Genomic DNA, 14620 nt, shown 5'->3' with positions numbered 1-14620 from the left:
TTCCTCTTTCACCTTCATCAAGAGACTCTTTAGTTCTTCTTCACTTTCTTCCACAAGGGTGGTGTCATCTGCATATCTGTTATTGATATTTCTCCCAGCAGTCTTTTTTTTTTTTTTTTTTAAGGGACTCTCAAGAGTCTTCTCCAACACCATCCCAGCAATCTTGAATCCAGCTTGTGCTTCTTCCAGCCATGTTTCTCAAGATGTACTCTGCATATAAGTTAAATAAGCAGGGTGACAATATACCGCCATGACATACTCCTTTACCTATTTGCAACCAGTCTGTTGTTCCATGTCCCAAATGTTGCTTCCTGACCTACATACAGATTTCTCAAGGCAGGTCAGGCGGTCTGATATTCCCATCTCAGAATTTTCCTCTGGCAGAAACTCTGCTGACTCTTTGGGACTCAAGGAGTTTAAAGGCTGGCCTCTTCCCGTGGCGGGGAGGCCTTGGTGGTAAACCAGTTTGGGTCAGTTTTAGCCCCTGTAGCTCAGCATCAGCCTGTCTTCCCACTCCCAACCCCAAGTTGGTCACTGTGCCAGTGTTTCTGGAGCTGCCTGTTGGCATCAGATTGAGCCCTTAAAGGGCCTTGTCCTCCAAATACTGGGATTTTTGATTGGCAGTTGCTGCTTCTGATGGATACCTGTAAACAGATGGATACCTGCCAGCGGAATTTGAAGGGCCAGTGCTTATTTCTTTTTCCCCTGCATTTTTTCCTTTTTTACCCTTTTGAGAGCTAGAGATTTAAGAATTATGACTTCAAAAAGCACTGCCCGCTCAGGAATTTAGTAAGTCAACATGTTGACAAAAAAGAAACACATTTGGAAAAAGAACTGAGACCTGAAGACCTCAGAAGGCACAGATACCCACAACTAAGAATTCCCGTATGAAAATAGTGTGGAAAATGTGGTCCATTAAAGGAAAAAAACTAGGAAACCATCCTTCAGGAAGACCAGATGGCAGACTTACTAGACAAAGACTATAAAACAGCTGCTTTAAAGCTGTTAAAGAAGATACAGGAAGATGGAGACAGAAAAAACAATGCATGAACAAAATAGGAATATCAATAAAGTTTAATAGATGGTACCTTGTTCTGTACCTGTTGCCAGTGCTTTGTCCAGAATCTAAATATAAGATACCACTGCCCACACAGCAAGCAGTAGCCATTGTAGTTACCAAGTTTTTTGTAAGCTAAAGAACTAGAAATAATATAAATGCATTGTGAATGCATTTACCATGCTTAAGCTACCACAGGACTTTTCACCTATTACTGTATTGAAGTTGTAACAAATAAACAGTATCAAAATGTGGTAATTTATCTTTATTTTTATTGTTAGGTAAAGTTAACATTTGCCAGTTTTGCCTGAAATTAATAGCATTCAAGGATAATAAAGCAGTCTTAAGGTCTCAAATGTGAAAAATCCATGGCAAGAGTTTAAAAAAGTACTATTAGTCAAGGTACAGTTCAAATAATCATACATATTCCATAACCCAAATCTATTTAACATGAATATTAACCTGTTTTTGTTAATTTTCCTACGACATGGCCTGACTGCAGACAAGTCCTCCAGAAGACATTTAGCATATGGTGTCACTGGGGCTGCCATGGGGGGAGGGGTGCCAAAGGCATTTTTTGGGTAGAACCTAAGGATGCTGCCATACAAGGCAAAGGATGAACCTTCAAAAAGAATTATCCAGCCTAAACTGCAGTGCCAGTTAAAAGAGCCTGTTGTTGAGTATGACTCAACTGACCCAAGTTCCATTTTACAAATAGTCTGTGTTCCTAGTAATTCTGAAAACCAGACTTTACTAATTGGCATGGACTATTTAAATAACTTCACCTAGCCAAAGTCCCTACCAAAATCAATGTTAGACTTTTAAGTATCAAAAATACTTCCAGAATGATTAAACCACAAAATTAACTTTCAATGACAAAAATCATGTCATTTAATTCCTTGAACTGCTCTACTATATTTTATCTCTTAACATGGAAAGTTAAACTGCAATGTTTTGAAGTAGATAAGCAAATAGCTTCCATTGCACATTTTTCTGGACCATGATAAAAGTTAAAAGATATGTCAAGCACCTGGAAGAGAGTAAAGTGTATACAAGTCTTCTGAAAATGTTTATCACAATATATAAAAAATGAACACCACGTGTTTGTTTAAATGTGTCATAACCATCTGTTTAGACAGGTTAAGTTTATTTTGCTCTTTGTATAATCTCTCAAATTTTTTTTTACAAATTGCACATATATATGGGGTGTATGACATAAAATCAAGAATTCTTTTCTATACAAATTCTGGTTGTAAAGTATCAGTATTTCCAAGGATAGTTCCAGTGGGGAACCAGATTTTTTTAAAGTTCATTTTAAGTTTACTAACTATAGAAATTCTTCAGTACTTTAGTAACCATTCATCTCCACTTTTACATCCTGTGTATTTTCTCATGGTCAACAAACAGATTCAAACGATTTAAGTTATCCCACCACTTAAAGAGAAAAGTATCTGCAATAATTTGAAACCATGGGGTTATCTTAATTTCACCATGGGCCGCCTTTCCTATAAGTTCTTCTAATTCTTCCTTTGTTACGTAGCAATAGCTTTTAATCTCATTGGGGTCTGGATTCAAGGTCACATTCTTCTTTACCAACAAAATGTAGTCAATTTCATGTTCTCCCCAGATACTATCAGATTGAGCCTTGTAGTGAATTCGTGTTAGATAATTAATTTCCTCTGGAGGAACCTAGGGTAAAAAAAAAAAGAAAAACCTCCAAAACATCAACAAAAAAATAATCTAAATCAACCTACTACATTTCAGTAATACCTTGAACACAGAACTAGTTTTAGAATGATAATTTTTGAAACATCAATTTCCTATTACTACACGGAATACATAAAGTATATATACTGTGAAAGTGAAAGTCTCTCAGTCCTGTCCAACTCTTTGCGACCCCATGGACTACTATACAATCCACTGAATTCTCCAGATCAGAATACTGGAGTGGTTAGCTGTTCCCTTCTCCAAGGGATCTTCTCAACCCAGAGATTGAACCCAGGTCTCCCTCATTGCAAGCAGATTCTTTAAGAGCTGAGCGACCAGGGAAGCCCAAGAATACTGGAGTGTGTAGCCTATCCCTTCTCCAGGGGATCTTCCCAACCCAGGAAAACATGTATACTTGAAATAGTATTAAATAGTTTCAAGTCTGAAATTTTTCCCAAAGGACCAAAAATAGAAGATTTATTGAAAAATGTGTATTAAAGAAAATAGGAGAGTCACGCAAACTAGAAGTGTGACATTCCCCCTCGCATCTTAATTTATAGCAGGAAAAAAAATTCCCATTTTAACTAGATAAGAGAGATACTTTTATTTATTCAGGTCTTATTGAAAGGGGACAATTCCAGGAACAAGAGGATAATTTCAATTCACCCAATCCGGTCTGTAGTTTACAAGAAAATATTCATCTTTGGTCAATTATAAAACAGTCAACTTTACATACCGGTTAATAGATCAACCCATTGTGGTAGAGTTAAATATCTACAAGTATTATGAAGTCAAAATTTAACTTATTTAATGGGCTTTTTTGGGGCCTGAAAATAACCAAGTGATACAAAGCAGAGAGCTACACTTGAATTTAAAGTTTTACTAAAATTGTTTTAATGTATTCTAAATACATTTCAGCTGGTATGGTGGGTTACCTCTTCCATGGGAATTCCGAGTTCGGCCTTTAACCGCCTCTGTGCTGCTCTTCTTACTCCAATAGCATCATTTTCTTCCAGCTCACTTGGGTTGCTTAATGGGTGACTACAGCAAGTATTAGTAAAACACCCTGGAACATGTTAATGTTTATAAATATACAGAGATAAACTTTTTCTGAAAAATAGGAAGATTAAGAAAACTAAGTTTAAAAAGTAACAAAAATAAAATGATTCTGGAGAATTTAAAATCTGTTATAACGGGCTACCAGCGACCATTTTGTGAAAGACACAGGCAGATGTACATTTTTATGAATGCTTTCTTAACCCAAACGGTTAAACGGTCTTGTGTATAAGACACAAATGATCACAGACACATCTATACATACCCAGCAGCTCTTATCCTTTACTGCTGCTTTATTAGGTTGCATCCACCGTACAAGCTTCTCGTGTGAAGAAAATAAAACTCAGCAACTGACTAGAATTTTCTGATCTCGGCTACCAGAGATAGCCGAGACACGTGACAAATCAAATCAAAGCACGTACACCTGCCAACAACACACAAAGGGTGAGCACTTGCCTGGGAAGGTAATCTTAGCGTCAGACCTCTGCTGCAGCAGCAGCTTGTTCTCGGTGTTGAACAAGAAGACACTGAAAGCTCGGTGCAACAGCCCTGACGGCGAGAGAGATGCGATGCCCTGAGTCTCTGTCTGGGGCTCGCAAGGGCTCGGGCGGCAGGAGGGGGCGACGTGGTATTCCCGCCCTCCCTGCGCCCGAGGACCCCGGCCCGCCGCCCGCCGCCCTCGCGGGCACCTCTCTCGATGTTCTCGTTCAGGTGGCAGTTCTTCTTGGTCTCTGCCCCGATCCTCCGGTCGTTCTCGTCGACGAGGATGCACATCTCCGCCATGAGCTGCACCTGCCGCTCGTCCAGGTCGTCCGTGCTCACCTCCGGCATCGCCGCCCAGCCTCCGCGCCGCCCCGGGAACCTGGGGGCGTGGGTCCCAAAGTCGGAGGACGCCCCCACTGCCTCCCCAGCGCCGGGCCCCGGGCCGCGCTTACAGCCACCCGCGCTACCCACGCGCCGGGGACCCCGGACCTCCGGCTACTTCCCCACACGGTTGGGTTAGACTACGGGATGCGATCCGGAAGCGCTCGGCCCGCACCTCAGCGCGCAGAGCCCGGACCCCCGCCCGCCTCCCAACACCTCACAGACTCTCTCCTCCGTACCTGAGACACGAGCCTTCCACTGTAGGCTGCACCGCCGGGGGAGTATCCTTCAGACTCCGCCCCAAGGCACGGGCCCCGCCTCCGATCCGAGCCCCGCCCCCCGAGGCCGCGCGGCCAATTGCCCGCGCCGGGGCCAGGGCGCGCCACATTGCCGCCGGCCAATGGTGCGCCGGCCCGCGACCTACGTCACGGTCGCGCGGTGGTGCCACTCCAGATCTCCAGGCGTCTCCTCCCACGGCTCTGGGGTGCGGAACCTTCCCCAGGCCGCCGCGCGGGTGCTCTCGGTGCCTTCAGTACACAGCTGAGGTGACGCTCCTCGATGGCGGAACGGCCTGACGGAAGGCACTCGCTGACTAGGGTCCGAGTGAACGTCCGCTTACGTCTTGCCCTCGGCCCTGGCCGCTCTAGCCAATCGACGCGCCCGAGGCTTTGTGCTCGCGGCGCGTTGACGTCAGGCGTCTCCGCGCGCTCGGGGTCTGAGGCGCGGGGAGGCGCTTGTGTGAAGCGGTTCTGTGAGCTAAACAGACCTGTTGGTGAGCGTGAGCTGTCCCCGCCGGGTAGTGTGGCGACTTCAAAGTAACTAGACAGGTTTGTCACTATTTGTGGAGGAAAGGAGTTAGAAAACGACCTCTGCCAGTCGGGAGTTGCTGGCAAACCACCAGAAGGCGCGCACGCGAGAGAGACATGGCACAGATTCCCTGTCACAGGTCTCAGCAGGAACCAGCACCGACTGGCACCTTGATCCTGAACCTCAAGCCTCCAGACCCGAGACAATACATTTCTGTTGTTTAAGCCTGATTTGTGGCATTTTGTTACCGCAACCCTATCAAAGGAAAGCACTGTGGAAAACGTGGGCTTTGATGTGGACCTGGATTTTAATCCAATCTTTGCTCCATTGCATACTAGCTTTTTGAGTTTTGACAGCTAATTATAATATCCTCACGCTTAATTGGACTTCCCAGGTGGCGCTAGTGGTAAAGAACTCACCTGCCAATGCAGGTGATGTGAGACACAGGTTCAATCCCTGGGTTGAGAGGACCACCTGGAGGGAGGCCCTGGCAACCTTCTCCAGTATTTTTGCCTGGAAAATCCCGTGGACAGAGGAGCCTGGCAGGCTACAGTCCATGGGGTCGCACAGAGTTGGACACAACTGAAGCGACTTAGCATGCTCGCATGTTTTAAGTTCAATTCAGAATAATTTGTACTTCAGTCGATTTATGTTAGTTTCTGGTGTACAGCAAAATGATAGTTTACACATTATTCTTTAACAGTATAGGTTATTACAAGATGTTGAATAAAGTTAGTTCCCTGTGGTACACAGTAAATCCTTGGATTCTGTTTATATATAGTAGTGTATATGTTAATCCCAATATAATTTTTCCATCCCACCTTTCCTCTTTGGTAGGCCTAAGTTTGTTTTTTGTATGAGTCTATTTCTGTTCTGTAAATTAAAGTTCATTTGTATCATACTGTAGATAGTTGGATGGCATTGCTGACTCCATGGACATGAGGATGGACATGAGTTTGAGCAACCTCAGGGAGTTGGTGATGAACAGGGAAGCCTGGCATGTTGCAGTCCATGGGGTCACAGAGTAGGACACAGTGACTGAACTGAACTTAGATCCCACCTACAAATATGTGTTTCGCTGACTTTCTTCGCACTGTTACAATCTCTAGGTTCATTCATGTTGCAAAAACTGTTAGTCGCTCAGTTGTGCCTGACTCTTTGCCACCCATGGACTGCAGCCCACCAGGCTCCTCTGTCCATGAGATTTTCCAGGCAAGGATACTGGAGTGGGTTGCCATTTCCTTCTCCAGGGGATCTTCCCAACCCAGGGATCGAACCCAGGTCTCCTGCACTGCAGGCAAATTCTTTACTGACTGAGCTACAAGGGAAGCCTATTCATGTTGCAAAAGGTTTTTTTTTAATGAGTAGTATGCCATTGTGCACACGCACGCATGAGTGTATACACACATCTTTATCAATTGTGTGTGTGTATGTATACACACCACGTCTCTTACCCATTCCATTTGTTGATGGACATTCAGATTGCTTAATGTCTTGGCTATTGTGAATAGTGCTGCTGTGAACATTTGGGGGTACATGTATCTTTTGAAATTAAGAGCTTTGTCCAGGTATATGGTCAGTTGTGGGATTGCTGGATCATATGGTAGTTGTATTTTTAGTTTTTCAGGGAACCTCCACACTATTCTCCATAGTGGCTGTAGGTTCCTTCTTCTCCACACCCTCTCCAGCATTTACTATTAGTGGACTTTTTGATGATGGCCATTTGGACCAGTGTGAGGTGGTACCTCATTGCAGTTTTGATCAGCACTTTATTAGGTTGGCTTGACAATCAGACAAGTTAACAAATATGTTATGTGCCTGGCACACAGTGAGCCCTCAAAGTGTTGATTCCTTTCCCCTCTTATTTTTGTGACAGTTCTTTACAGTCATGGTTGACTTTTACAGAATTCTAAATATAGCAGAGAAAAGATTACCTCAATTATAACAACATCCTAAGTTTCACCCAAACTGTTGATGATGTGCTGCAAAATAAAACTACATGTTAGCACCTGAATCAATTGGGAGCTGATACTGTGGTTCACTCGGCATTCTACCTGCTCCCTCGCCCTGCAGAATGCCTTGTGCATATTACGTCCCTAACAAAATTGCTAGTTGAATAGTAGCTACAACCACCAAACTTGAAACCCTAAGTTCACCTTATATAATTGATTCTAGCAATAAACTTTTATTATACTGAATATTGAAGTAACCTCGGGTTTTATTGCACAAACTTTGTGGCTATTCGAATCCCCAAATACGTCGAGTTTGTTTCTTGTGAAACAATCGTACTAATGCTTCTCCAATTCGAATGATGAGCTTTAATCTGTATTAAAAAAAAAAAAATGCTCCCACGCGTCTCTGATTTCGTCTTTGCTTTAGGACTTTAAACGCCCAGCTGGTTGTTCCTAGAGCAGAGGCTGCCTGCGCACCCTGTAATTTTTCCAACCTGTACAAGGACAAGAAGGCCATCAGGTCCCACCTTTCGCGGCGAGACGCTGCCTTTGTTTCGTCTCCGCAGCCAATGGCGAACACACACTTCAGACCGGAGGCTGCAGGGGGTGAGTCACCCTCCGCAGATCCGCCGGGATCCAAGCGCAGCCGTCTCGCCCGCGCCGCCCCGGGAAGCGACGCCCGGGAAGCGGTTCCTGGCACACGAGGCGGTTCCGACTGGGGCCGGCGGCTCCAGAGACCCGACCCGGGTCCAGATGGACGCCGACCTGCGCCCGCCCGGGACGCCCTTGGGCCCCCGCCGCCGTGAGTACCCGCAGGTTCTCAGCGCCCCCGCGCCACGGGCGCCCGCCGCCCTTCGGTCCTCTGCGAGGACTTCAGATGGGCGCCGACACCGCAGGGCGAGGGTCGGGTGGTCCCGGGGCCCAGCTGTGTATTTGCCGCCGCCGCGACCCACTTGAAGGCCGCGGCGACCCACTAGAGGATCCCCGCCCCCGCGAGCAGCGGGTGGGACTTCCTGCGATGGACTGGACTTCCGGCGGTGCCAGCCGCGGGGCGAAGGCGGGACTTCCCGTCGGGCCTGCGCGTGGAGGATGGCGGGAGGGATTTCCGGCGTGGGGCGGAGGCGGGGCGGGGACTTCCGGCGCCGGAAGTGTGGGGCGTTGGGCTGCCGGGTCTTGGGGCCGCGTCTAGGCGGGACTCGGGGTCCTGTGCGTCCGCGTCCGTCCCGTGCCCCGCGTGGCTGGGAAGACACGGGCGGCAGCTCACTGCCGGGGTGGCACTGCGCAGCGGTGGGCTCGGAGGCGGCGTGACAGGTGAGTGCTGGCCCGCCATCTTCAGCCCGGGACCGCAGCCGCAGGCTGTGCGGCGGCGGCCTTCGCTGGGCCGGGTTGTCCTGGGGGGCCCCGCGCACCCGGACCTGGGCCCTGATTCCGTGCCTCTCTCCGACCCCAAGCCCGGCTGGGTCTGGACGGAGTTGGAACGCGCGCCCCTCGCCCAGAGCGGCTGGGGAGGCGGGTCCTTCGCCGCCTCCGGGAACCTCCCACCCCCGAGCGTGTCGGAGCCCGGGGTCCCCAGTACCATTGGGGGTGTGGAACCGCGCAAGGGCCGCCGCGACCTTGGGCTGGAGCGGCGGGCCGTGTCCAGCCTCGCGTCCTTCCGGGTGCTCGCACGGAGGCCCCGGTGCGTTTCCTTCCTCCCCAGGACCGGGCAGCTGCGCGCACCTGCTGTGCCTTGGTTGCGAGCTGACGCCGTCAGCGCCTTCCCCCGGGAGTACCGACGGCGCTCTGAGTTCCCAAGTGCTGTTTCTTCTCATACGACGACTAGACAGTTAAGAAGTTCATCCTTGATGCGAGCTCATTCTTTTAATAGAGGTCTTTAAGTAGCGTTGGTGGTTTTCCGGTTAGAAATGCCCCCAGTCCAGCATCAGGTCCAGAATTGGTGAGCGTGCCTTCGACTGGGTGGACGAACCTTTAGCCAGTTTACCGAGGCTGGACTGCGGAGCTGCCTTTGGTTGATGTCACTCAGCAGCTGAGTTTGTCGTTTGTCTTCCGGAATTGAGTAAGGGTACTTTTACAGTGAAGGGCTATGAAAAACTCTCTCGGCTTTTCAGCTACGTTTTGTATTATTAAATGCCACATGTAGAGTATAGCTTTTAACCTTTTTTTTTTTTTGCATGTTGTTAACGTTCATGACATTTACTATTTAGTCAGTATTTTTCTTTGGCCAAAACTGTTTAAAAACGCCACTGAGTTTGAAATTGTGAGTATTGTTTTGTTTGTAGGGTATAGTAGGCATGTGGCATGCAAGGGCAAACCAGTTGCACAGAAGGAGAGTTCATATTAAATTGATGTACTTGACCAATAGGATAGGGAGGTTGGATTCTTGGAGGGAACTATTTATACTTTTTTGGATGTGTTTAAAAAAACCGTAGGACCTTTTATTCATTAAACCTTCTGTTTAATGTGGTCATGTGCCCTGTCATGAAGCTTTTCTGGTGGCTCAGATGGTAAAGAACCCACCTGCCAATGCAGGAGACACAGGTTTGATCCCTGGGTCAGGAAGATTCCCTGGAGAAGGAAATGGGAACCCACTCCAGTATTCTTGCCTGGGAAATCCCATGGACAGAGGAGCCTGGCGCACTACAGTCGTTGGGTCGCAGAGTCGGATACGACTTAGTGACTAAACAAGAGCTAAAACCTCTTTGAAGGACCAAAGCCTCTTTCATATTTGTAATTATTTGAAATGTGTGTATTTGTGTAGAAATTGATGAGTGGGAAAAGATGACCAGTACATTGACTATTTGGTGAGGTGACCAACAAAAGCAGGCAAAGCCCAGAGTAGTACCAGGTGGTTCATGGGGTTGAGGAAGGGGTTCAAGGCTCAGGGACAGGCTGGGGTGAGAATCTTACAAGTTAGTAGTGAAGAAGACTGCTTATTTCTACTGAAGATTCAGACGCTGAACAAGCTGGTTATGTGATCCTTAAGGGAGACTATCATTGAGGTGGAAGGAAGGTTAATACTGCAATTTTCACACTTTGTGTAAGCAATTTGTAGAACCTTCGGAATGCATTAACTTCCCAGTTTACGTTTACCAGAGTATTTCTACTGATGACATTCTTAAGGAAAGAGAAGCTTTCTGCTATTTTACTTGCTTGATTGAAATATTTAGAGATTGTCACGTTTTTTCTTGAGCTTTGTGAAACAGGGTTTTGATATGTTTGTTCCTTTAAAAAAACATAACATGAACTGTGAGGTGGCTGGGATAAATTTCTGTGTTGAAAATCTTAATAACTGAGATGCTTTATGAAGTTAGTCATTTAACATGTGTACTTGCTGAAAAGAGAATTATATATACCTTCCTATTTTTTTTTAGCCTGGGAGTTGTTTTTTATTGAGTAAAACATACAGTAAATTCATACAGTGTGCTAGTTGTAAATGTGCAGCTCTGTGGATTTTTACCTATATATACATCTTTGTATAAGCATAAACCAGGTCAAGATAGGGAACATTTGCAGCACCCCAGAAGGCTCATTTTTGCCTCTTCCACCTGGGACCTTTAGTTTTTAAAGTGAAGAATATAATTTCTGGTTAAGATTCCTTTAAGTCACTTTGATTTCTTGGACAACTTTTGTATACGGCAGTTAAATAGTTTCTAAATGCTTCTATTAAAAAGTTATTGAAATACTCTTCAGTGGGATCATATGAGTTGCTTAAAGAATTTATGTTCAAATACTTTAAATTAAATATCAGTATCTTTTTTGTGTGTATGTAAAATTCTGCCAACCACAGATTCTGCCATTGTTTTTCTTTATACTTTTGTCTCAACTGTCTCTAATTTCTATAGCTCAAATTTTTCAGATCTAAATTTCATGAAAAAGATTTGTTCCGTCATTTTCCATCAAAAATAATTTTTTGTGAGAGACAGTTTTATTCTGTGTTGCCTATAATAGTGTAATAGTGAAGTTGCTCAGTCGTGTCTGACTCTTTGTGACCCCATGGACTGTAGCCTATCAGGCTCCTCCGTCCATGGGATTTTCCAGGCAAGAGTGCTGGAGTGGGTTGCCATTTCCTTCTCCAGGGGATCTTCCGGACCCAGGGATCGAACCCAGGGATCGAACCCAGGTCTTCCGCATTGCAGGCAGACGCTTTACCGTCTGAGCCACCTATATCTACCAGTAATACACTTTTCCCCCCTGTTGTGCAGAAGAGCAGTTAAAAATGGTAAGGTATTGGACTTAGAGGCATGATGGGGTCAAAGAACCCGTCTTTACTTCAGTGTAGACTTCTCCCAGTTTTATACATGTTCTGTAGTTCTCTCTTCATCTCTAAACCTGTACACCCTGCCTCCTTGTATTTTGACATTCAAAGGCATTGCAAAAACAATACATTCAGTATTAGGTCCTGATTTCTCCATATCTGCTCTCTCATCTTGGTAATCTGATCTCTGTTTCACCTACCTGCTGCCTCAGAAAGGGGCTTTCCTTGTTACCTCTGTCTTCTTCCCCCTGCCCACCCCAATCCATTCATCCTCCTCTAATCTTAACTGTTATAATCTATTACCTCGACTGTTTCAGTAACTGCCTAATTGGCTTCTCATTCATGGTCGTCTTACTTTTTAGTGTATTTTTCACATAGCAGCCAGTCTACTGTTGCTTATTTGCGTAAAAAGTTTTAAGTGACTTTCCTTTTATTTTAGGATAAACTGTAAACAAAAGATTAGATTCTAAGCCTGTCACTCCACTTACCTTGCACTGTTCTGTCCATTGTTTGCTGTATTACAGATGTATTTGTTTTTTTAATATCTGGGCATTTTCCCATGCTATTCCTGTCCTTGAAATATCTCCTCCCTTTTCTGTTTTCCATGTGGTTAACTCTTAGGAATTCTTCAGTCTCAATTTGGATGCTGGCCTCTCAGAATGATCTTTGTAACTGTTTAGCTAATAGCTGGTCTCATAATATTTGCACATGTCTTTTGTAGCCCTCGTCACAATTTATAACTTCTGTAATAAGTTATGAGATTGTGTGTATAATATCTGTCTTCCAACTCAAATCTTAAGCATTCTGAGAAGGTAGGAACCAAGTCTGTTTTGTTCACTACCGCATTTCCAATGCTCAGCCCATCCAGATGAGAGGAATACTGGTGAGTGACTTAATGAAGTAGTGCTATTATTATCCCTGCTTTAAAGATACAGAGTTAAGCCTTCAGAAGGTGGTTAAGTAACCTGACCAGGGTTACACAGTCTGTCAGTGGTAGATGTAGTGCTCATCCACCCATCAGATATTTGAGGATGTGTTTATGTCAGGCCTAACAAATACGGTACAAATACAGTAGTGGCCCCAGTTTACTGTGTCCCAGTCCTCACTGTGTTGATTGTGTAGTGGGGGAAACACATATTTAGTGGGCAAATCATAAATAGGATGTAAATACAAGCATGGCGAGAGTTATGCAGTGCTGTGGCTAGTGGTCTTCAAGGGAGGCTGTTATGGGAAGTGACATTCAAGCTGAAGCTTCATGATGGAAGAGAGCCAGCCCTTTGAGGAGTTGGTGGGGACTTAGGTTTGTATGACTCTCAAACTCATGTGAGTGAAGTAAGGTGTGATGGATAACACAGATTCTTATTGTCCTGTTGGTAGGTGAAGCCTCTGCCCTCTGCTTAAATGGGGATTGGCCTTGTGGCTGGCTTTGACAGATAGAGTATACAAAAAAGCAAGGAAAATGGAAGATATATATATATTTTAATGAGAATTTTGGAGATAAAAAGTTATCTTATTAAGTGTCCTTTTTAAAAAACATTTGAGAGTTAAATTTTGTCTATATCAGTTCAGTTCAGTTCAGTCGCTCAGTCACGTCCGACTCTTTGCGACCTCATGAATTGCAGCACGCCAGGCCTCCCTGTCCATCACCATCTCCCGGAGTTCACTCAAACTCACGTCCATCGAGTCAGTGATGCCATCCAGCCATCTCATCCTCTGTCGTCCCCTTCTCCCCCTGCCCCCAATCCCTCCCAGCATCAGAGTCTTTTCCAATGAGTCAGCTCTTCGCATGAGGTGGCCAAAGTACTGGAGTTTCAGCTTTAGCATCACTCCTTCCAAAGAACACCCAGGACTGATCTCTGCAAAAAGTGATAATTTTAATAAATTAGTGAATTTCAAATTTTAAAACCTAAACACAAAGAACTAATGGACTGTCTTGAATGTACTTACTTTTTTGTTATTTTTTGTACAAGGCCTACACATGTTCAACTGGGGAGTCAAAAGATCTCTGGCTTTACAGTAGATGTATACTTTTCCTGTTGCTCCCACTAAGTACAGCTAAAAACAGTGGACATTAAATACAAAACAAATAAACAAACAAAAAAACAAACATGAGACTGAAAAGTGGAGAGAAGAAAGAAAACTGTAGGGGTATGGGGACCTGAGAACTGACTCAGGGCTAAGTTCCCTGGGTTTTCCTTTTGCCCCATACATCCTAGCCTTGGGCCTTGAGCAGCCACAACCCAGCAATGCCAAAGGGCTCAGCAAGCCCCGAGAAAGCTGGCCTTTGACCAGAAGACCAGGAAAGGGACAGCCTGCCAGACAGGACATGCTTAGAAAACATTGTGGCCCCACCTCACGCTGAGCGTCCCAGCTTGGGTAGGGAATCTAGTCTCTGACCCCTGACAAGCCTTGTGGGGACCACACTGTGCCGGGTGGGATCAGAGAGGCCTGGTGAGAAGCCGGGTTCTCATCTCTGTTGTGCGGTAACAAAGAACACACTCTTCTTTCCTGTTGGAATTGCCTCAGAAGAAACCTAGCAAAAGTTCAGGAATTTTACCGTCACCTGTGGTGATGAAGCTTGGAACCGCACAGTGACAAGGCGCCCTAGGCTCAGCTCAGCAGTGTGAATAGAGGCCAAGAGAGCTTCACCCAGCATCGGCAGGGGGACTTCCTCCTGGGTCAGAGGAGGCGGAATGGGGCGCACTTGCTTCCATCCCCACTTTCTATATCCACCTGGCAGAAACAAGGCCATACCCTTGTTTGCTGGCTGGGTCAGTATCAGAAGAGGCCTGCTGGAAGACTTAGATCAGGTCTCATGTCTGATAACAACACCCAGCATCCTGAGGCTTCTCACACCGAGGGGGAAGATGTCAACTTGAATCAGAAAAGGTAGCTAACAGCCACACAGGACCAATGCAGATA

General features: G+C 45.7%; 2 protein-coding genes across 8 annotated transcripts in view; one reads left to right on the top strand and one right to left on the bottom strand.

Annotated features, from left to right (window-relative positions):
* Positions 1-1307: 1307 nt before the first annotated feature.
* On the bottom strand, positions 1308-5328 carry IDI1 (isopentenyl-diphosphate delta isomerase 1). 2 transcript variants are annotated; one of them, XM_061436543.1, is made up of 5 exons: positions 4924-5328; positions 4510-4682; positions 4277-4369; positions 3700-3830; positions 1308-2746 (listed from the first exon to the last, which is right to left on the bottom strand). In XM_061436543.1, the coding sequence occupies exons 1-5, from the start codon at positions 5070-5072 to the stop codon at positions 2429-2431; spliced, it is 864 nt and encodes a 287-aa protein (XP_061292527.1). In that variant the 5' UTR covers positions 5073-5328; the 3' UTR covers positions 1308-2428. The 2 variants fall into 2 exon arrangements, 1 of the variants encoding a protein (XP_061292527.1); XR_009740345.1 differs by lacking the exons at positions 1308-2746; positions 4277-4369 and adding an exon at positions 4086-4244 and having other exon boundaries at positions 3743-3830; positions 4924-5306.
* A 2826-nt stretch (positions 5329-8154) lies between these two features.
* WDR37 (WD repeat domain 37) overlaps positions 8155-14620 on the top strand; it is a 32537-nt gene continuing 26071 nt past the window's right edge. For 4 of the 6 annotated variants that reach the window (XM_061436536.1, XM_061436542.1, XM_061436534.1 and 1 more), the window contains exon 1: positions 8666-8754. The gene's annotated coding sequence lies outside the window, so the exon portion shown is untranslated. Of the gene's footprint in view, positions 8246-8665; positions 8755-14620 lie in introns of those variants that run through there. The other 2 variants (XM_061436541.1, XM_061436535.1) reach the window with 1 other exon arrangement.

Source organism: Bos javanicus, chromosome 13, assembly GCF_032452875.1.
Source record: "Bos javanicus breed banteng chromosome 13, ARS-OSU_banteng_1.0, whole genome shotgun sequence".
Lineage (NCBI taxonomy): Eukaryota > Metazoa > Chordata > Mammalia > Artiodactyla > Bovidae > Bos > Bos javanicus.
The sequence above is the reverse complement of the archived record's forward strand: the minus strand, read 5'-3'. Positions and strand labels throughout refer to the sequence as shown.